Here is a 22,510-nt window from a genome sequence, read left to right on the forward strand (position 1 = left end):
TCGTGTCAGCTCACCTTACTTTGGCTTGGTTAGCTTTCCATTGAGCTTAGTACCACTTCAGTGGAAGGGATTATAGGCATGTTATTATATTTGTGATGCTTACTGCTGTGACATCATACAAAAAGTGGGAGCGAGCATCGGTGGAAAGCATATACATTCTCATACATTCCTCTATTTGCAACTCCACCACAAAATCAAACAAATAGATGTTTGCACATAGCATTTATCACTACCTGTCTCACATGACTGTTTGTTTCTGTACAAATACCATGGTGTCTGTCGCGGATGTGCCGTCACAAACTGCAAGGAAAACACTGATATGGTGTTCCTGATTCTCGGCCTGTGGATGTTTTAGTATCAACTCAGCTCGCTTGGTACTAAAAAGTATTGGGTACTATGTGGATTTAAGCTGCTTTCAGTTGTCACTTGATCTTTTCTTTTGACTCCTCTTTGGTTAAGCCACCGATCCATTTTTAAGTTATTAAAACAGAATGGCAAGAACTGATATCACAGTTTCACAAGTGCATTAAAAATCTACTTAAATAAGTGACGATTGTATAAACACTTGCCTAGTTTAGGTCATCTTTTGGCGGACCAATAGGGGGGGTTGGCGGACCATTAGTGGTCCGCGGACCACACTTTGAGAATTACTGATCTAGAGTACCTATAGAGTAGTATTACATCCTTTATACCTCCAAAGAGTCTTTAGTTTAATCAGATTTATAAAAGAAAGATTAGCTTTATAGATTCTTTCCGATAACGTACAAAAAAATTAAGAAGGAGGAGTAACTTCCGCGGGAGGAGCGAGTACGAGTCATACAACAATATACACCACTGTTTAACTTATGATTCACTACATGTTCGTGTCATTTTTATAATATGCACGGGCCTATTTCCAACATAAGACAGAAGTCTTACTTACCGCGTGCAACTCATGACCCGGTTGGGACTATTCAATGAAATCCAGTGCATCAAACACACACGCAAAACTCCACTGCTATCCCGGATAATAAACTATATCCATTGTTTCCATAAGGCTGGCTTTCTTCTCCTTACATCCAAAACACACTTCTTCTTTTCAAGCTTTTCGCTGATGTGATGTTCTAGCGTCTCCCGCTGATTGACAGGTGGGCGGGGTTTTCCGGGGAAGTGCCCATATAAATAAGTGATACGTATAGAAACCCTGAAACGTCAGCTGGAGCCGTAATCGAAAAAACTTTCCGAAACTTGTACGAACCCTGGCGAAGTGCATTTGGCACAAAAATACTTTGTAACACTAATAAGTCAGAATGCATAAAATACCATTGAACCACTACTTTAAAATAATCAGGATAGATATTACATAGACAGATTAAACATGCGGCTTCGGCCCAAACTTAACTTCCAGTAGACTTCCGCAAAAATCAATAACAACATCCAGATTCTTGAATTCTTGCATGTCTGCTAAACCTCTCTTCACACAGCAGTGATCCGTGCTTGTCTCCCCTTGTCTTTAGGAAACCAAAACAAGGTATTTGTCAGGTTTTGAGGTCAGTTTGGCCATAAGAGAATAACCAGATTGATAAACAACACAGAGCGGAAGTTAACCTCGAGCCACGTAACCATGGCAACATGCATGCGTCCAATGAAACGGTCTATAGAGAGGCTGTGATATTCCCACTGTGATCCAGTTCTGATGAGTGTATCAGATTAAACCTAATTTCCACTGTGACTATATTTCCTCAAATCAGTGAAATGCTATACCTTTCTCAGGATGGCTGTAAATTTGAGTTAGGTTTTTTTGTTTGTAATGGATAGCATAATGATCTTCCAGTTAAGCTACAGAAAAGGAAAAACACCATTATTGTCACTGGAGTATGTGCCTTTCCTTTAGCCTGTTATGAAAGGTTTTACAGTGTAGTTTAGAGTTTTTTTTGTAATTCTTTACATGCTTTTCCTGACACCAGCCATGAAGAAAAAGAATGTATGTATTCTTCTTATGTTTCATAAATGAAGCCCACGCTGTTTAACATTTCCCATCCTAACTGCATTTATCCACAACATGGTCCTTTAATTCTTCATTTACATCCCACTTGTCTGCTGTGCCAATTCTCATTTCCCTCCCCACACAATTTTAACACTAATGAGCATTAATTTTCATTAAGCACCTGTCTGCATTTGACATGAGACAATCTTTTGTTTTCAGTAACTCAGTCAGTCGCTCATTCTTTACTGCTGTAATTTAGTTTTGTGATTGAATTATCCTTGCAGTTGAAGCACTATCCGTTAACACTGCTGACAGAACAATCACCTGCTCTATTCCTCCATCAGGAGTTTTGGTCTAGGGAGTTTTATTTTTTCCGTCTGTTTGTTGTGTATAACTGCTTCTTTTCTGACGATTCTGGCTCTTGTTTGTTCCCCAATAAGCAGAACTCATAGCGTGAGACTGTCTGTGAGAGTAAACTACTTTAGGGCTGCTTTTGTCTCTGACTGTTGAAATCAAAGCTGTCCAGACAGAAGAGAAGCACATTAGGATCCGTCTGATCTTCAGAAACGTGTGCATGTCCACTTCAAAGAAGACCGCCAGAGGAGGAGCACATAGCTTTATTAGCATAGCAAAGAGAGAATACAACCTAATGAATTCAACACTATCACAGTCTAAATCTTTATTCTTGGCGTTTTGCATATTATACATATAACAATATTAAATCAACTGTACTAGGAACAAAATAATTAGCAAAAATGTTTCATATGACACATCATCTTATGTAGAACTGCTAGAGATTATAGTTACAGGTTTTGATGAGAAGACAGAAGGCACAAATAACTGAGTAGAATATTTTGAGCATTTCTTGAGAGTCATACAGTAGCTACTTCTGTATAAATGACAGAACCTGCCCAACACACTGAGAGAGAGAGAGAGAGAGAGAGAGAGAGAGAGAGAGAGAGAGAGAGAGAAAACCACAGACTTGTAAGAGTTGATCGCCTCTTAATGAGATTTATTTAGAGAGTTTACAAGAGCCTGTAAGGGCTCTCGTTTGTAGAGAGATGGAGGAAAGAGAAGGATTGTGAGTCAAGTAGTGATAAGAGTTTTTCTGATTGAGTGAAACTATTTAAAGCTACAATCTGTAAATTTTGTTTCTCTGTCTGTTTGAAACATAAAATTGAAGAGTAATTTTCTTTACGTGCGCTGTGCTTCACCTCACTATTTTGCCCGGATCACCACATCGGAGGGGATCTCCTATTAAAGGGACATTCCACTTTTTTTGAAAATATGGTCATTTTCCAGCTCCTCTAGAGTAAAAAATTGGATATTTACCGTTTTGGAATCTATTCAGCTGATCTCCGGGTCTGGCTGTACCACTTTTAGCATAGCTTAGCATAATCCATTGAATCTGATTAGATCATTAGCATTGCACAAAAAATAACCAAAGTTTCAATATTTTCCTATATAAAACTTGACTCTTCTGTAGTTACATCGTGTACTAAGACTGACGGAAAATTAAAAGTTTCGATTTTTTTAGGCAGATATGGCTGGGAACTATACTTTCCTTTTGGTGTAATGATCAAAGACTTTGCTGCAGTAACATAGCCGCAGGAGGTGCAATGATATTACGCAGTGCCTGAAAATAGTCCCCTGCTATTGAAAGTTACCAAGAGGACTATTTTCAGACGCTGCATAATATCATTGCGCCTCCTGCAGCCATGTTACAACAGCAAAGTCCTTGATTATTACACTGGAATGAGAGTATAGTTCCTAGCCATAGCCTACTTTCGCAACTTTTCTTTTTCTGTCTGTCTTAGTACACAATGTAATTACAGAAGAGTCACGTTTTAAATAGGAAAAATATAGAAACTTTGGTTATTTTTAGCGCACTGCCAATGGTCTAATCAGATTCAATGGATTGGGCTAAGCTATGCTAAAAGTGGTATCGCCACTTATTTAACTAATATTTAACTCTAGGGGAACTGGAAAATGAGCATATTTTCAAAAAAAGTGAAGTGTCCCTTTAAACATCGACAAGACAGTTAGAAGTACATGGTAAGGGGGGTGGCACACAAGCTATGGGGTCAAATTGATGTGCGGTTAATTGGGGTGATGTGAACACTGTTTCCCAAATTAAGTGCACAACCATGAACCAAATCCCGCCTATAAGTGTGGTCTATAGGCTACGTTTTTTGTGGACTAAAGTATGGTTAATTACCAAATTGCGGAAGTGAACTGCTTTTAATGATGCTCTATTTTTTGTTCATTTCTGCTTGCTTTCCCAAACTTTGGCACACAGCCTGTATTCTTTGGTACAATTTAAGGGCAGACATTCAATATAAGGTATTTGAGACTAAATCTTAATGCAATGTTTAACCTTTCTGTCTTACTTTTATCCTAAATAGAGGCATGTGAAAGATTCAAGCCAAGCCAAGATATTTTTATTTCAACCCAGTATCACGAAATTGCGTGACTATTTCACGCATGGACCAGCGTGAAAATGTCACGCTTTGCCGCCTTTGAGCGTGAGCATGTCACGCTTTCTGTTTGTGTCACTGTCACGTATTGGTTACTCAACTTTTTTGTCCTAATTTCTTACCATTGTCGCTTCGGTTTAGGGTTAGATTTACATAAAATGACATCCTTACCTAAACAAACTCTAACCCCAACGTCAGGTGACAATTGGTTAAAGTTTAGAAAATATAAAAGAATAAGTATTGTATCTTTTTTTTATAAGCCAATACTTAAAGTGACAAATACTTAAAGTAACATATAACACAAGCACCAAATCTAACCCTAAACCGAAGCGACAAAAAGTTGAGTAGCCAATACGTGACAGTGACACAAACAGAAAACCGTGACATGCTCACGCTCAAACACGGAAAAGCGTGACATTTTCACGCTGGTCCATGCGTGAAATAGTCACGCAATTTTGTGATATAGGGTTGTTTTATTTTCTGAAAGATAATGCGCACTGTAAAAAATAATATGCTGCATTTACTTTAAAATATAGTGTATCAATTTATGCAATCGCTTAAATTTCAAGTAAACTTAAAAAAGTGGATGCAAAAATTATGCACTATATTGTTAAGTAAGTCCAGTCTTTATTTTTTTCAGTGTGAGTCGTCCTTTTGTGAAATTTGGTAGTAGTTGTTAACATTTTGCAAGGTTGTAGTCTTCTGAAAAAATATGCATTATTGATTTATTTTATGCATGTGGTGTGAAAAGTTATTGATCCTTGACTGTCAACACATCAGTTAGAACAAATGTTGCCATATCCTGCCAAACAGCAACGCCGATGTTTTAGTTATAATCTCATTTTTCACTCCCTTTACTGTACGACATGCCATTTCATGTAATTTAATGTGACTAAAAGCAGCCCTAACTCATATTCTGTGTTGCCTCTTGGCAGAGCTGATGATTTAATGCTTTTCATCTGCAGCATGAGATGATGCTACACGATTACACCGTTTTCTGACATAAAATATCTAAGTGTTGCTGCTGTACTAGGGTACTGTATTTATATTTACAGTTCAAATTCATCCTTTTATTTAAACCTCTGAGAAATCAGAAATACGGTCTAATCAATATTAAATATTACTTTAAAACTGTAATTTTGATTCCCGTTATTATGTATGTGTACCCTGTGTAGTGTTTCTGGGCTTTGACCCTAAAACACACCTTGCCAGAAAACCTCAAAAAATAACGTGTGACATGAAAATAATGACACGACTTTTTAAGCTCAAATTAAACAAATTTAAAATTTAAAATAAAACATCCTAACGGATGTTACTGGTAACTGGAGCTGCGGGTTTGTGCTTGGGGGGCACCTACCGGCAAACAAGGATACTGCAACATTTGAGATTAGCGAGAGAGTGCTGCTTCATGGTTTTTAAATATGTTTTTTAAATATGGTTAAATGAATTTAAACTATTTTAGCCTTAAGTTACTCAGTGTACCTATTAAAATGGTAATATTAGACAAACAAGATATACATTCTTGTATTTTGTATATTCAAAATGCTCTGGTTTGGGGGGTAGTGCCCCCGTGCTCCCCAAACTCCACCTATATATATATATATATATATATATATATATATATATAATTTCTCCTTTCAGTTATGAATAATGTTATTGTAGTTATTGATTGTATGCTTGTTCGTATTGAGGCTCTGTCTGGGAAGGGAAATTGCTAACCCACATTATTATAACAAGCATATAAACTTTATATTGTTTCTGCATTGCATATTGACTTTGAGAGAATATTAATAGGCTGAGGCTGATGCATGTTATTGGATTACATACGTTGAATCTACCGTATCTCCTGCTCCACAATTAAATAAATAGTTGTGGTTGGCAACCTCTCCTATCTTCTCTCAGGCCAGCAGGTACATACATACAGTAATTGCATGTGATTTATAATGCAGAGCCATTTGTTGCTTCCTACGCAGAAATCGACTGCATATGAAAGTTCATGTCAAACCAAGTCTTCCTAAATTCAAACATGATTATGGAAATTAAGATGTTCCAGCATAGGGCTCATGACTAATCAAATATTCTGTGAAACTTTAAAGTGTTTTATTAATCCAAGCACTTCTGCATGACAAACCACTTTTCTTTTCATCTGAAGAATCAGTTGAACTGACCGTGAACAACCATCCCATAGATTACCATACATCAAACCCCCACAAAACATCTGAATACAAAGACCAACACTGAATGTTGAGTGCTGACTAAAGCCAGACATTATGGGATCTCAACCTGTTTGTTGAGGACCCATAATGAGAAGTGTGTGCTACATATAGGGACTCTCTGAGGTTCACAGCTCTCTGGTTATATCACAGTGACATGGATCAACCACAACTTATCCAGAGGTGGTCGAATGCTTCATCCAGTCACAGATATTTCACTCGGACTGATGCCATAGGGCGAGAACTCCAGCAGCAGGACTATACAGTATGTACAAGCCATGACATTAATCTGCCTTTCTGGACATATAACAAGGTCAGCATTTTAGATTGTAGGCTATTTTAGATTGTATTGTTCTTTAATACAGTGCACATGTCATATGGATCACATTTATGGTACTTTTATGTGGTTGTGTACATTTGAAAGGACATGAGAGTGAGTGAATGACGACACAATTATCATATTCCCTGAAGGTCATGAGCAAATATGTTCAATCAGACGCTGGTGTCCCATGTCAATATCAAGGTCTATTAGAAAATAAATGCTCAGCTGTATTAGACATTACAGTCCTGATTTGATAGGGTTTCCAACTGGAACGAAGACATAATTGGATGAGCACTAAACAATATGAATGATCACAGTTCATCCCTGAATAATATTACATAACACAGAAGTTCAATGAACATGTTAGAGAAACGCGTTAAAAACGAAAGGTACACTCTTAAAACAAATGTGTTAAAAACAACACAACATGTGTTATTTTTTACACATGTTCTGAGTGTGCGCAGGGACAACACATGTTGAGTTAAATTTAACACAGAATGTGTGTTATAAAATGCAACACAAAAAATGTGTTTGCTTCACTTGTTGCTTCAGTAAACACATTAATGTGTAACTTTCTATTAATTTAACACAACTGTGTGTTACCCAGTAATTGTTTAGTTTTAATATAAAAGAGAAAAAAACATACGATTTGTAAACTTTAAATAATGAAATCAAGCAGACAACTATTAAATATTGTTCACAAACGATTTATTTGTAAAATAATAAATATTTGACAATTAATGCTAGCATGAAAATATGCTAGTACTGTATGTTGCAAGATGTATGCTAATTTAAATAAATTTAAGTGCAAGTATAATCACTTCAAACATACATTACATTTATACATAAAAAACACCATTTATAAAATAATTCATTGAATTTAAAAGCACATGTGTTAAACATGTTGAAACAATGTCTGAAATCGTTTTCAACATGCACGTTATCAAAAATTCTTACCTTGTCCTGAAACATTAACACGTTATTTTACATTAAGAAAAATACTTCAAATGAACTTGACAAGTGTATTCAAAGAAATTTCCATCACAAAATATTTAGGGGTGGTTTCCCGGACAGGGATAATCTTAATCCAGGACTAGGCCTTAGATTAATTAGGAAATATATCTGGTTTTAACAAACATGCCTTACTAAAAACATTACCTGTGTGCATTTTGAGGCAAAACAAAGGGCAGTGGTTTATTTTAATTTTTTTCAGTGCATTTTTTTTTCATTTTGTACAGATCTTAAAAATTTTTTAGTCTAGTACTATTCTAATCCCTGTCCGGGAAACCGCCACACAGTGCATGCATTGGTTAAAACAGACTGCAATGTTGCGGTCCATTTTGAAACTCCATTGCCTTGGATTGTTTGCAAGAGGACTGCGACAAGGGTAGATCATATTCATACCAAAAAAAAAACTGAAGACAGTTGGCAGGGATACTAAGGTTACTTAGCTAGTAAATTTGAAAAGTCTGTCTACCGCACAGGTCAGATTGTAAACATCAAGTAGAAAGGCAAGAGCATCATTCATTGCGAATTCATGTCCTGAAGAACCGCTGGAAACCAACTGTGGCTGAGCTGATTTTAGACACCTTTTCATCATTTAGTAAGCAAAGAGGTCATGCTGGTACCAGCCTACAGAAATGAAACAATATACATCATTAGAAAATGTTGTTGCATGAAAATTACTTATTTTATATAAAGTTTTTAGTCACAAAGCTTACCGCCACCAAGTCCCAGTCTGAGACAGCAGAATTCACACAGCAATAGATCTGGGTGTGGTAAACATGCAGGTCACATGCAAAATATAAATTATGAGAAAAAATTATTTAAAAAGGATTACTTTTATATCTTACATTAAATATCTTACATTACATTTCTTCTCTAAAGATGCTATTTCCCTGAGTTTCTCAATAATTGTCCCCTCCAATTTCCTGATAAACATGTCTTCTTTCCTATCGGTAAGTCTGGAAAACTCGATGTCCACCTTCAGTAAATTTAATAAGAAATATTAATATTGAAATGATGAAACACTTTGTGTAAAGTTATCTGCAGTTAAGTTTATTACAAAGACTGGCATGTCCAGACATTGGGGATATTCCTTAAAGATTTCACCAACAGTTGGTGATTTTGTCATTACCTGTATCCATCTTCTTTGATGACTGAAGGTTTGGTCAATGGCATTCTTTATTGATGATGTCCTCTCACATCAACTCCATTGAAGCTTCCGTCTGATGTTCTGTAGTCTCATTTTTATAAATCCACTGTGTGATGGCCCATCAAAAAAAAGAAAAAATAAAGAAAAATGCTCCTATCATGATCAATGCAAAAATAGCACTAAGTTAGAGTCAAGTACAGTTTTTATACACATTGTCAAGTAAGTAATTTCATACACATTAATGAAGTATGTAAAAGCATCCTTACAGTACATGTCCCTCATTTTGACCAAATGAGACCATAATCCAACAACACAATCTCCTTTGCGAGTTCCAGCTTTTCTTTTTCAGATGGATAGCTAGCTGAAAAAGATTACAAACAAACATTGACACAAGAATTGTGATTTACATTTAGTAGCACAAGACGACACCCATTTAATTCACTACCCCTAGCACTTCAGCCTTACTGCAAGCAGTGAAAGGTTCGTAAAGTTTGACTCCTTACATTTAGACCACTACGTTATGTTGAACGCGAGGGCGCGACACGAAAATAAAAAACATTATTATAAAATGTGGCGGTGCATCCAGTATGTTACAGCATCACCGAATAATAATGAGTTTTACCGTCTTTTGTCTCGTCATGCCGCTCACAGGTGTACAGTAGGTACAGTGACGTGCATACTGATCCACCATGTGCTTAACCAAACGCGACGAGGCGTCGCGATAATAGAAAGGCATAATTTATAATATCCCGTCCTATTAACGTCAGGACATAAACTGAAAAGAAACCCGTTACCGCGTGTCACATCTATTTAGGACACTGTGTTAAAGATTTACGTTAAAGTGCTGTAAGTGTCACACATACTTACTAACCCGTAGTCCAATGTGCCTTTCATTAAACAATGACTGCTATCAGTATCATGAATCTCCAAACGTAACTTTGCAAAACGAGCGAGCATTTAACGTTACCACAATAAAGTTTAAATGAACAGTCTCCTGCACAATTAATGCTAAAGTTTCTTACACTATATGAAAAATAGATATCATATTATAACGGTAATTTTTTATTTAATTTCTTACCTGATGCAGAGAGGAACATTCTTGACCTCTTGACTGGAAATGCGGTTGAAAAAAGAACGTCACAGCGCAGGCGCAACACAATATGCGTTCTTGTCTGTTTTTTTCTCCTCAATAAAACAAATACAAAATAGACTGCCAAGGCGCAATAATAATGTTCACGAATTTCATAATAATAAAATAATAATAACACACGCAAAAAAATATACAACAATGCGTGGTTGTCTGTCCAAGTGAAACGTCATCAGCTGACTCGTGTGAACTTACAACAGCCACCAATGGAAGAGAACGCCTGCATAATGTTTGAAATATTACTCTTATTGTGTCACAAAATGTATATTCAAAAGCTATTTAGGCGAGAATGTATGTATAAAAAGATCAAATGTGCGGTCGGTTAATAAAGATAGCGTTTATTAAAAAATCTGCTCCGACTCTTTCGGAGTTCTGATCCATACAACCACCGGATACTCAGCGCTAATGTACCCCGCCCAACGCAGCTTGATCTCGGCAAGTCCTTATCAAAATCCCCGCTGGCTGTTATGTGGTAGTAGTGGTTAACAGTAGATATATTTTGGTTAACAGTAGATATATTTTATTTTGTTACTTCGTTTAAATATAAATCATCATTAAATTACAATAATTATGCATTTTATTTTATGGTTTACTGGTAAACGTGTTTTACACATTCATTGTGTAAGCAGTTAAGCATAATATTTACACATTATGTGTCAGTTCTAACACAAAAATGTGTTGGAATCCTTTTACTCATATTTTGTGTAAAATTTTAACACATCAATTTTAAGAGTGTATGAATTAATTGATTTTTTTTGTGATGTCATTTTGAAACTTTATTGTAATAAATTGTAAAACTATTTAATACTTTTTGAATGAGAGTAAAGCCATGTAAGCTGTTCACCTAGACAGCATTGAGTGCACTGGAATAAAACAACATCCAAGATGGTGGATTGACAAATGTAATTAAATATACTCATTAGGTTGAATTCTGTCTGTAGACAAGATGGGTGATGTAAATCAAAGCGACAGCATAAAGGATCTATGAATAGACAGTCAATTTAAGTTACAGCTGTCATACATTTTTAAAATAATACAGCAAACACGCTACAATGAATTTCTGATCCTTCATTTACTCATGACAAATATAATTTAGGTTCAGTTTTATGGTCTTCAAAACTATGACTTTTCAAGGCACAAACCTGCTCTGGCCTCTCTGGAAATCTGTTTGTGTCATTGGATCATTTTGTTTTTCATTTGACAAAGCTGTGACTGCAAGACAGATCACACACAGCGGTTTATATTGACAGAGCACCCTTCACTAATCTATTCAATTCTGCTGAAGTGCATGTGGCTTTTCTTTCTCTATTCCTCAATGCAAGTGACAGGTTAAACGACAGGACATAAACTGGCAACACAGACTTTTGTTCGTAGCATATGATATGGTATTGTCATGATGCAAAAAATGTAGAATTATTTCCTTGGCTCTGTTTCGAAACATACGCAGTCTCATTCTAATATGCAAACAATGCATACAGCACAAATGGTTTTATTTAGCTTCAACATTTTACTGAGTGGAAAGGATTTATTGTATATAACTGCCATCATGAATAACTATTTGTTTACTGAGATATGCATGCAATGCAAGTAACTTTAATAAAGGGAGTATGATGCATTCAAATGCTGTATGTATACTTCACTATGTATTTTTTTAGTGTTCCTCTACCTCTGAAGTTATAAAATAAATGCAAGATCAGCCTGATCTCACAAAAATTCTTATGATTACGACTCTTACGATAGTTTACGAGTTGTTTGAATTCGTACAATGTTAACTTCATTAACTCTGTGGATCCTGTACGGTATAAAATGCATTATTATGACTTAATATAAAATATTCCTTTAATTTTTATTGGTCTGTCATGGACCCAGTACCACATATGAGATACTGTTTGAAAGCTTAGAATCTCTACTTTCTGCAGATATGCATCACTTTGAGAAATCTTTTACTGTAAGAAAGTTATTTACACTTAATTTACACTATCACCCCCCCCCCCCACACACACACAATTTTTGATATGATTTAATATTCACATGTTTCATATTTTTCAAGTATGACCAACATGGGCAAGTCTTATATCAAATGAAAGCTCTCACTCTCAGGAATAAGGCTACATCGTTATTCTATTTTTGTTCTATTTTCATCACATTTCCATCAATCGTTGAATGAATAATGAGGTAAAAAAATTGTCTTTTGTAAACATATGGGAAACTTGAGCGTGAACTGCCTCAGATAGCACAGATAGCCACAAATGATACACCATCTTTTATCTTAGGTCCTACTCTAAAAAATGAGTCCATTCACAGATTTTCTTTGATTGTGTGCATAATTAATCCCTTGCTATTTATTATATGTGTAAAACAAAAAAAGTATTCTATGTGAAAAATGTATTTTCACTCCCTTCAGTAAAATAAGAATAACTATAGAATTCGATATGCTAAAGAGATCATTCTTTTTTGGGGTGTTTACTGTCTGCTGCTGGTAATAACCAGAAGTGTCTGCAGTCTGCTAGAGCACACAGAACCAGAGTTATACACTATTAAAGGCAGTATTTACAACATTAAAAAAACTTGGTGTTTCATCGTATGAAAAACAACATAAATAACAATATTTGTCACAAACAGCAGCTTTTTATGTAACTTCAAAGGGTTTTCTGTAAAATGATATAGAGATATTGCATTTACACCACTGTATGTGGTTATGGGGACACTTCAAATATTTTTAGGCGGAATACAGAAAGGGTATTATTCCTCCCATCAGTTGGACTAGAATAACTTTTGCATAGATTATGATAGAGAAAAAAAACATTTTTCCTCTGTAAGCTGACATTTGCTGGAATCAAACAAAACTGTTACCACTCAGGGCCAGAGTTATACACTTTTAAATACAGACTTTAGAAAAAAAACATCAAAAAGCACCTTTTTATTTTTGTGTTTATTAGAGGACTGACAATATATGAAGAGTTTCGTTGCAAAACGAGATAAATCCATTTTGTAACATTTTTGTCAAAACATGTTTTTTATTAAGTTATCATGTTATTATTTTGTTTTATGGTGCTACTTAGCTGTATTTTTTAAGTTATGAAGGTTTAAATAAAAACAAACCAACTGCAGTTGCATTGAAATTAATTGGAATACACAACCAAAAAACGAGATTTCTGAACAATTAAAAAAACGGTGGTTATCTCGTTTTGCAACGAAACTCTTCATATACAACCATGTTTAGCACTTTCAACAGTGTTTATGTAATTTCAAAGGGTTTCCTGTAAAATTATACAAAACGTTTGTATGTACACCTCTGCATGTGAGTATGGGAAGCTTTTGAAATTGGGTTGGCCAAATCCAGGCGGAAATCCTCAAAATAGCCTCAGAGTGTCATAAAAAAACAAAACCCCACCCCTAACCCCACAGGGGTCAAGGCAAATCGTACAAAAATTTACAAATGTAGTTTTACTAATTAATACGAATTAGCCACCTCATAAAATACATACAAATTGTTATGAGATAGGATGGGCAATATTGTAAAAATTGCTGGTTTCTGATTTCATAGGAATAAATGGCTAAATGTAACATGATATTTTAAAGCATGTTATATCTGCATGCCATCTGAATAAATTGACAAAGAAACGTGTCTAGTGATATTGTATATTTTCTTGGACTGTTCCCATGTTACTCAACTGCTAGACCATACCAACACAAATGTTTTTAATTATTTAAATCTCAGAGAGAGCATATACAGTACTGCTAAAATGTGTAATGTGTTGCATAAATGTATATATATTTACACTTATATCATTTTCACACTTGCTCTATTATTAATAGAATAGAATAGAATAGAATAGAATAGAATAGAATAGAATAGAATAGAATAGAATAGAATAGAATAGAATAGAATGCCTTTTGTAGCTCTCCCCTTAGAAATGTATACACACATTTACATATTAACAAATGTAAGCAGGAGTGTACAAGATATTGACGTGCAAATATGATTATGTACTTTGTTAGTTGAATTCTAGTTAATTCATTTTATTTTACTTTCACACTGTGAGAGTTTTTATTTAAGATTAAAGAGCACAGAAATGTTTCCTCAGAACCAAAGTCTCATTTGATTGCAACACCACTTAAAAGTTATTGATAGTTTGGACCTTTTGACCCTGTGTTAACCAAATGCATATGCAGAGGTTTGTGAAATTACATGACCGTCTCACTGGTTATTTATCTGTCAGTACTGTTATTGATCGAGACGTCTATGGCTTTCTCTACTGTAATCAATCTCTTTATGCGTTCCTCTTTATGCGTTCCTCCATTATCTCAAAAGACTATCGAGATTGGACAGAAACTCACTACTGACATTCATAAGAATCCATTCAGGTTGCCTGTTAATGTAAAAATTCATGAAGAAAGGAAAATACATAAAAGAGAAAGTTGAAATCTTGCACATTTGCACACTTGTTACAATCTGTTTTTATATTTTATTTATACTTTATGTTCCCATCGCTGGGCAATATCTCACAGTATTTTATCTCTATTTACAGTAAAGCTTGGATTTGTAGTGCAAATTATCTTATTGTTATTGCTTTAAATGGTGTATGCACTTTATGTAGTATATTGTGATGTATATTCTAGCTGCTATAACAGTTAGGTGTGTGTCTTGTGTTCCACATTGGCCCTGGAGAAACATTATTTCATTTCAGTGTACACAGTACAAGCTGTTTTGAGATGACAAAGCTGACTCTCTAAGTCTGTGTGGTGATTTATGTGTAAGCATGAGTGTGTTTTGGCAAGGGAGAATTTATATATTTCATTGTGGTTTAAAGTACGCCTAAAAATCGGTGGTAAAGCAGCGTTTATAGCTCTTCAACAGCAAAACTTTCAGTCTGGTCAGGATTGATGCATGCTGCAAATACGTTCAGATAAAAACCTAATTATATAATCAAGTGTGATAGAGAGTTTGTCTTTCAGGAGTATGAAGCACACAACCAGATTACTGGAGGGACTTAAAATCAATAGCGCTCACTGTAAAAAAAACGTATTTTACTTACATTTTTAAGTTTAAACAACTTGAATTAACAAGTGATTTCAACTTCTTCATATTGAGGAGTCGGTATAAAAATAATAATAATAAGTTTAATGGGCTTAAGTTATTAAAACTTTATTTGTATAATTTATAGCAACTTCTAACTAGTTAAATGACTTCAATACATTTTTTATTTAATCTTTTTTTTACTTTTTTTAACAGCACTGTAATAAAAGATTTGTTGGTTCAACTTAAAAAAGTAAGTTACCTAGTTGCTTTAAAATTTTGAGTTAATTAAACTAAAAAAATATTAGTAAACTGAAAAAAACGGTTTGTAAAAATTATTGTGTCAACTAATATATAAGGCAACCAGGTAACTTACTTTTTTAAGTTGAACCAACGTTTTTTACAGTGTGGCAAGCACAGTAACGTGAGCCCAATTAAAGATCTGTATCACAGCAGTACTGTCGATCACCATTCTTTAACTAACTTGATACAGCTTGTACTTTTGAATAATATTTAATATATCACAATGTATTATCTTATTTATGGTTTGTAATTATAATTATTGATTGGGCTGCAGATTGGGGATTTATATATGCAAGAAACGAATTTAATCTAGGCAGAAACTTGATTTAAAAGTTGTGCAAATTATTAATAACGTTTGGGCACTAAATACTTCATCCAGGCTATTAATCTAAATGGGGAAATACATAGATTTATACTGGCCTTTATATTAGTTTAGGATTACAATTTATCAGGCTAACCAAAACCTTAAAAATGTACTTTTGTATACTTATCACAATGTAAGCACACACGATGATGAATGTATGGGCTTTCATTGACTTTTTTATATCATAATGACATGTCTGCCTCCCCCCCTCACAGAACCGAGTCCTCTCTGAAACCATTTTGCATTTTTGAATTGAAACTCTCAGTATCTTTCTCCCACAAACCCCACCATCACCACCCGCGTTCATGATTAGCTCGTGAACCCTTCTTGTCATGTTAATGATGCTGGCTGTGTTCAGACTGATTCAGTTTGCTGGTGTTTATGTGGGCAGGGCTCTCCGCGCGCTTGCTCTTTTCATGACGCGCTTCTGCGAGTGATGCTGATGCTGGAGTCGCCGTATCACCTGCAGTGAGCATCACTGAGTCTGACAGCCGCTGCCTGTATGTCCACCAAAGGAAGAGCATCCAGATATCAGAAAAGAGTCTCGATATCAGAAGAAGAAGATGAGCAGCGCTGGAAAGAGGAGAACGGCGGTGTGGACGCACATCACTTGAAATCCGTCAAGACCGTCAGGGACTCGTCGGGATATTACCGGTACAACATGTGAGTAGCCTATATACAACTCTGAGGAAAAAACTGGGAGGATTGCTCATACTGTTTTGCAAAAAAATATTTAAAAAAGTAAATTATAATAAGAAAACATTTTTAAGCTAAAAAAATACTAATTGTTCTGTTTAAAATCGTATAAAATGCCGTGTATAATCTATTTATAGACACAACAATATTACTTTAAAGTAAATTAAATGTGTATTACGTTCATTTATAATATTTATTTTGTTAAAATGTTTTCAACATATCGTAGATAGACAGCTGACCAGAAGAAGGGACGATGTATTGTTTCGTGCTTTTACCTTTTAAAGCTAAAATCTAATGTGACAAATTGAATCTCACGGGCTGAGAGAACAATGCACGCGCCACCTACTGGTCTATGTGTGTATATGCAGCGTCAAGAAGAAGAAAAGTTTATATAAAACACATCTTAACTTAAATATTTTATCTGTTGTAATATTGTATTCTTTCTGCTTGTGCCATGCATTTGGTAAAAATGCACACTGTGTTTAAATGCTCTCATCTCACACACAGACCATTGTGAGAGACAGAAATGAACATACTTGACATAAAGTGCTGATGTTTGAAACAAACTTTTGAAGAGTTATTGGCTATTAAATACAGGCTGTTTATTTTTACATTCAGATTATTGACAAAGCTAGCCAATGATTTAAGATATAGTTCAAGGTCAAGTGGTCAAAATGTATAGCTATTAAATAATAATTTTATCTGAATTGTTCTAAGAAATATAAGCAAATGTGAGTGTTTGGCCATGCAAAAATCACAATCATGATGCTGGAGCATTGTAGGTGTGTGCAGTGCATTGCTATGTGGTTGTTAAGCTGCCCTAACTGGTTTCTAATAATCAATTTGATGAATTAGAGAAGCAACAAATGATTTATTAACAAGTTGCATGATTTATGGTGTAATTTGTGTGAGTGTGCGGTCATTCCTCTTTTTCTTTTAATTTATATCTGTATAACAAATAGATTAAGAGAAGTTGAGCACCAACGTTGCTTTAAAGTCCCTTTGCCTAAAATATAGGGAACAAAATGTTAGTCACAACTGTCTGAGCAAGCAGTGTAAATGAACATCTATCCTCAGTTTTAATGACTTGTTTAATACTTCCTATGCTGAAATTTGCTTTTTATGATAAACATGATTATTAACCCAGAACAGAAAATGGTCTTGTGTGACTGATGTACCTCTTTATCACGGTTCAATTTTGCCGTTCTGTGTGTTCAATGTAACCTTCAGAGCTTGCAGAATGACATGTAGTCTTGCCATTGTTTTGTTAATACGTACATTTATGCAATATCATCGCACATGCATGCTTAAACACACGTGTGCATAACAGCAGGCAGTAGATTCACTTTTACATCTGATTAAGAACAAGCTGCATAATTTATTTCAATCAATCCACTTTTCACAAAAATGGAACAGCTTCAGGGTCTGCAGATCTTATTCAGCACTCTTTGAATGTGATTTGACTCAAGAAATTTATTTGGTAAGATTTTTTATCAGAATATTGTTATCATAAATATTAGGTACAGCATATAGATATACACACATATCACATTCATTTGAATTAATATATTAGTCAGCATGTTGTGCATTAGTAGGTTGGGTTTCCATGATGTTCTGCTGTGTTCTGTCACATAGTAATAGGTTATTATAAGCCAGACCAATGAATCGGTTGATATTTGTGGAAGGAACACATTGAATTATGATGGCAAAAATGTTTTCATTAGTTTGTCCAACAATGTTTGAGCTGAATGCCTCGTCTTATTTCTGGCCTTCGGTGATGTGGGTGACTGAGTGCTCAGCAGGTCTTCAGATGCTTGACTCTGTGAAATGAATTTCCCCACTCAAGTAAATCTAGCAGGGCAGTTCATCTCACTTCAGACTATAAATCGAACAAACATAAGTCATGTAATCGTGAGTTTTATTTCAGTAAGCGAATAAGCTTTGAGCTTTATTTGCTTGTCGCTTTTAGTTTGTTTTGTTGATTTATTGTGATGTAGTTTATGTGTATTATGACCATTGGTCATATAAACTCTGCCACCCCCAGTGGACCCACCGGTAGGTCAAATATTGCATCATTACATTTAAAAACAGAATCAGTTGTGGGGCACAAAACAAGACATGTCTGGTATCCATTTTGCATTAATGTTATATAAAATAACTGTACATTTGTTGTGGTCCAATGTGCTTAAAGGGGTCATAGTGTGAAAATCAGACTTTTTCCATGTTTAAGTGCTATAATTGGGTCCCCAGTGCTTCTATCAAACCAGAAAGCATAAAAAAAGAACATCCCAGTAAATTTGTTTGGTAAACCATTCTCCACAAGCATGTGAAAGAAATTAAGTCGTTCAGATTTCGCCTGTTGCGTGACGTAGCAAGTCCAATTACAATAATACCGCCCCCTTAGGGGCCAGTCACACCAAAAGCGCTTTAAAAGCTTGCAAACGCAAGGCGCGACGCACTGCCTTTTTTTAAAAAAGAGCAGTGCGATGCGGCTTTTCATATTGCTAAGCAACCACCGAGTCAGCTGTCTTGTCAATCAAATATTGTAGCGTGAGCGCTCTTTTGCTGTTAACAGTCATATTAGCAGAAACTTTAAAAAGAGGGCGCTTGCTCTGACCTTGTTTGAGGATGAGAGGTGCACAAACACGCAGGAGAGAGTGAGCAAGTGGAGTCCGGTTCTTCAAAGCAACTGTAAACTTCCCTCACCACAACGTAAGGCCCGCCTCTCCCCTCATTCGATTGGACAATGGAAAGACGCGAATGACGTCGGGCGCTTCTCCGCTCTCAGCGCTCCTTCAAAAACGCGTGCACGGCAGGCAGCAAAAAACCGCAAGGCGCTCGCATAAACAGCGCGCAAACGCGTCCTGCCCATAGAATATCATTCAAAAAAGGCGCCTGCAACTGCCATAAACGCTTTTGGTGTGACTGGCCCCTTAATCTGCACTATCCAACCACGGCACTGCCATTTAGTGCAAAGTGAAAGAGAGAGAGAAAAGATAATTGACAGCACAATTGAGTTCTAATTTCAACAAACCACCTTCATAGTGTTCAGTATTTGCATTTTATCCGCTCATTTGCATTTTAAAGGACACACCCAAAAACGGCACATTTTTGCTCAGGGCTACAAAGTGGCAAGTTTAACATGCCAAAATTAATTTGTAGGGTATTTTGAGCTAAAACTTCATATTCATGGGTACCAAAAACGTCACTTCCGCCATGCCCGCCGCCATAAATGATCACATTTATTAGTTAAATTGAGAGCTTACCAGAGACAAAATACTGATTGTACAATGTGGAGTTAGATGTCGACTGCCAGTCAGTCCCTCCAGTTGATCGCGATCTTGGAAGAGCACAAAATCAACAAAATGTCGAATTTTTGGGATCCTGCATTATTTGTCACAGTCTGTATTAAATATTTCCAGAAATTAAAAATGTCTCATAAAAATAAATTAAAATATATGTCATTATAAATAGAGTATTGATTATTTAATTACTTTAATTACTTTTTACTATTCAGTTAATATTAGGCAAGTATTTATGTTATCCTTAGTGGTCACTTCTGATTAAAGGCAATCTTATTCCGCCGATCTAACTCCTTTGGAATAGAATCAAATTGTAGTTTGTGTTCCTCTGCAACTGTTGTTACATCCAACACAGCACAACATATCCCGAGCATATTGTAATCTTGTTGTGAACCTCCTAGGAGTGTTTTATTGATCTTCATCTGGTAGTTGTGGCTGCTGTGACCAGACTAAAGCAGGGCACACAGCTGTGACCGGAAACAAAAATTTAGACTTATTTTACATCTCACAAAAAATCTAACAATATGACCCCTTAAAAGGGATAGTTTACCCAATATTAAAATGTTGTCATCATTTACTCACCCTCAAGTTGTTACAAACCTGTATAAATGTCTTTTGTTCTGCTGAGCACAAATGAAGATACTTGAATAGCTTGAATAGTCTGTTCTTTTCTCAGACAACAAAATTAAAGGCTTGCAAACTCAAGTGAAGTTTTGTAATCAAAAATGTATCACTTTCTGCACTTTAAGTAATTTACCATTGACTCTATTCTGTCTAGATCCAGACTCTAGAGTACTTATTAAATCTGAACCAGTTTAAATCTGGTACAGATGTCACTCCAATGAGACACACACCTGTTGTCTAAGTGTGGCATCTGTTACATTTCATTAAAAAGCTATTAAAAATCAGAGGGCGATCTCGCTTTCAGCATGAGCCTTCACCCTGCATCACCTTTTCCATTTCTTTCCCTCCAGGATAACATCCCAAATGATGTTCCACTTGCCACCTCTCAGTCAGGGGGTTAACCTGTTGTAAAATATTTGAAATATAGCTAAGCAGACAAAGGAGACAGGATCACATCTACTTGGATGAGTTTCTTATACACAAGGTAAAATTATTTGTGTTCATATTTCTTGTTTTGCTTTCAGGAAAGTGTCGGATGCATTTCCCCATCGTAGGATGACCCTGCAGCGAGAAAAGGGACGTCGCCAGGCAGTGCGCGGTCCGGCGTTCATGTTTAACGCCCGTGGCAACAGCCTTACAGCAGAGGAAGAGCGCTTCTTGGATGCTGCAGAGTATGGCAACATTCCGGTGGTCCGCAAGATGCTGGAAGATTCCCCCACGCTTAACGTGAACTGCGTTGATTACATGGGTCAAAACGGACTGCAACTGGCAGTCGGCAACGAGCACCTGGAGGTCACCGAGCTGCTCCTGCGGAGAGACAACCTGGCCCGCATTGGGGATGCGCTCTTGCTGGCGATCTCTAAAGGTTACGTGCGTATCGTGGAGGCCCTGCTAAGCCACCCATCGTTTGCTAGCGGCGAACGACTGACTCGTAGCCCCTGCGAGTTGCAGGACGATGACTTCTATTCGTACGACGAGGACGGCACACGATTTTCGCCCGACATAACGCCCATCATTTTGGCTGCCCACTGCCAGAAGTACGAGGTGGTGCATATGCTGCTCATGAAAGGAGCCAGGATCGAACGGCCACATGACTACTTCTGCAAATGTGCCGACTGCACTGAGAAGCAGAGGAAGGACTCGTTCAGTCACTCCAGGTCTAGGATAAATGCGTACCGTGGACTGGCAAGCCCGGCGTACCTCTCCCTCTCCAGCGAAGACCCTGTACTGACCGCTCTTGAGTTGAGCAATGAGCTCACTAAACTGGCAAACATCGAGAAAGAGTTTAAGGTAGGACGATCGCCTTTCTGTACATACATGATCTTGGCTCATTTTCATTCAAATGCATTTGTAAACATTTTTATGCAACCCTGCATGAAAAATTGAGCTGGCAGCTGTGGTTTGGAACATGCCATCTGGTTTCTAGTTCACGTAATTTGCCAGACAGCAGATGACTTTGGGCTGGATCCCCATCGGAGCTGCTGACTTCGAGCTGCTGACTTGCGAATCCGGCCCGGAGTCATCTGCTGTCTGGGTTGCCACAATGCCATAGAAGTACCAGTTTTGGCTGTGTGGTTCCCTACAGAACCTTTAACATCGGAAGAACCTTTCAGTTTCACAAAATGTTTTTGTGGTGATAAAAGGTTGTTTAGACTATTTAAAGGTATAGTAGTTGTTTGGGTAACCAAAAAGGGTTCTTATGTGGCATCACTGCAAATAACTAGCACCCTTATTTTAAAGAGTTAAAGTCCAGCTGAGACTGTAACAAAACACAGCTAGATTTTTTAACATGGGCATCGTATGTTGTCTTGAGTACAGCAGCAAACACCAAACCTTCCAAACTCTGTCAGATTTCCATTTATTTGGGACTTTTGACACTTTAACAGCACATTTTAACTTTTGTTGCATGTGTGTGTTTGTG

General features: G+C 36.4%; 1 protein-coding gene and 1 long non-coding RNA gene across 6 annotated transcripts in view; one reads left to right on the forward strand and one right to left on the reverse strand.

Annotated features, from left to right (window-relative positions):
* Positions 1 to 8,266: 8,266 nt before the first annotated feature.
* LOC129417581 (uncharacterized) lies at positions 8,267 to 10,967 on the reverse strand. 3 transcript variants are annotated; one of them, XR_012358127.1, is made up of 5 exons: positions 10,212 to 10,967; positions 9,400 to 9,494; positions 9,116 to 9,286; positions 8,700 to 8,962; positions 8,267 to 8,610 (listed from the first exon to the last, which is right to left on the reverse strand). It is a non-coding gene; the product is annotated as an uncharacterized lncRNA (long non-coding RNA). The 3 variants fall into 3 exon arrangements; XR_012358126.1 differs by having other exon boundaries at positions 8,268 to 8,610; positions 8,700 to 8,747; positions 8,846 to 8,962; positions 9,400 to 10,967; XR_012358125.1 differs by having other exon boundaries at positions 9,400 to 10,967.
* Positions 10,968 to 16,237: 5,270 nt separating this feature from the next.
* trpc3 (transient receptor potential cation channel, subfamily C, member 3) overlaps positions 16,238 to 22,510 on the forward strand; it is a 50,276-nt gene continuing 44,003 nt past the window's right edge. For all 3 annotated transcript variants that reach the window (XR_012358007.1, XR_012358008.1, XM_055177818.2), the window contains exons 1-2: positions 16,238 to 16,630; positions 21,114 to 21,879. Coding sequence is in view for 1 of the 3 variants with exons in the window: in XM_055177818.2 (XP_055033793.1) it covers positions 16,470 to 16,630; positions 21,114 to 21,879 (927 nt within the window). In the remaining 2 variants the exon portion in view is untranslated. The remainder of the gene's footprint in view (positions 16,631 to 21,113; positions 21,880 to 22,510) is intronic.

The sequence above is a fragment of the Misgurnus anguillicaudatus genome, chromosome 16, assembly GCF_027580225.2.
Source record: "Misgurnus anguillicaudatus chromosome 16, ASM2758022v2, whole genome shotgun sequence".
NCBI classification, from domain to species: domain Eukaryota; kingdom Metazoa; phylum Chordata; class Actinopteri; order Cypriniformes; family Cobitidae; genus Misgurnus; species Misgurnus anguillicaudatus.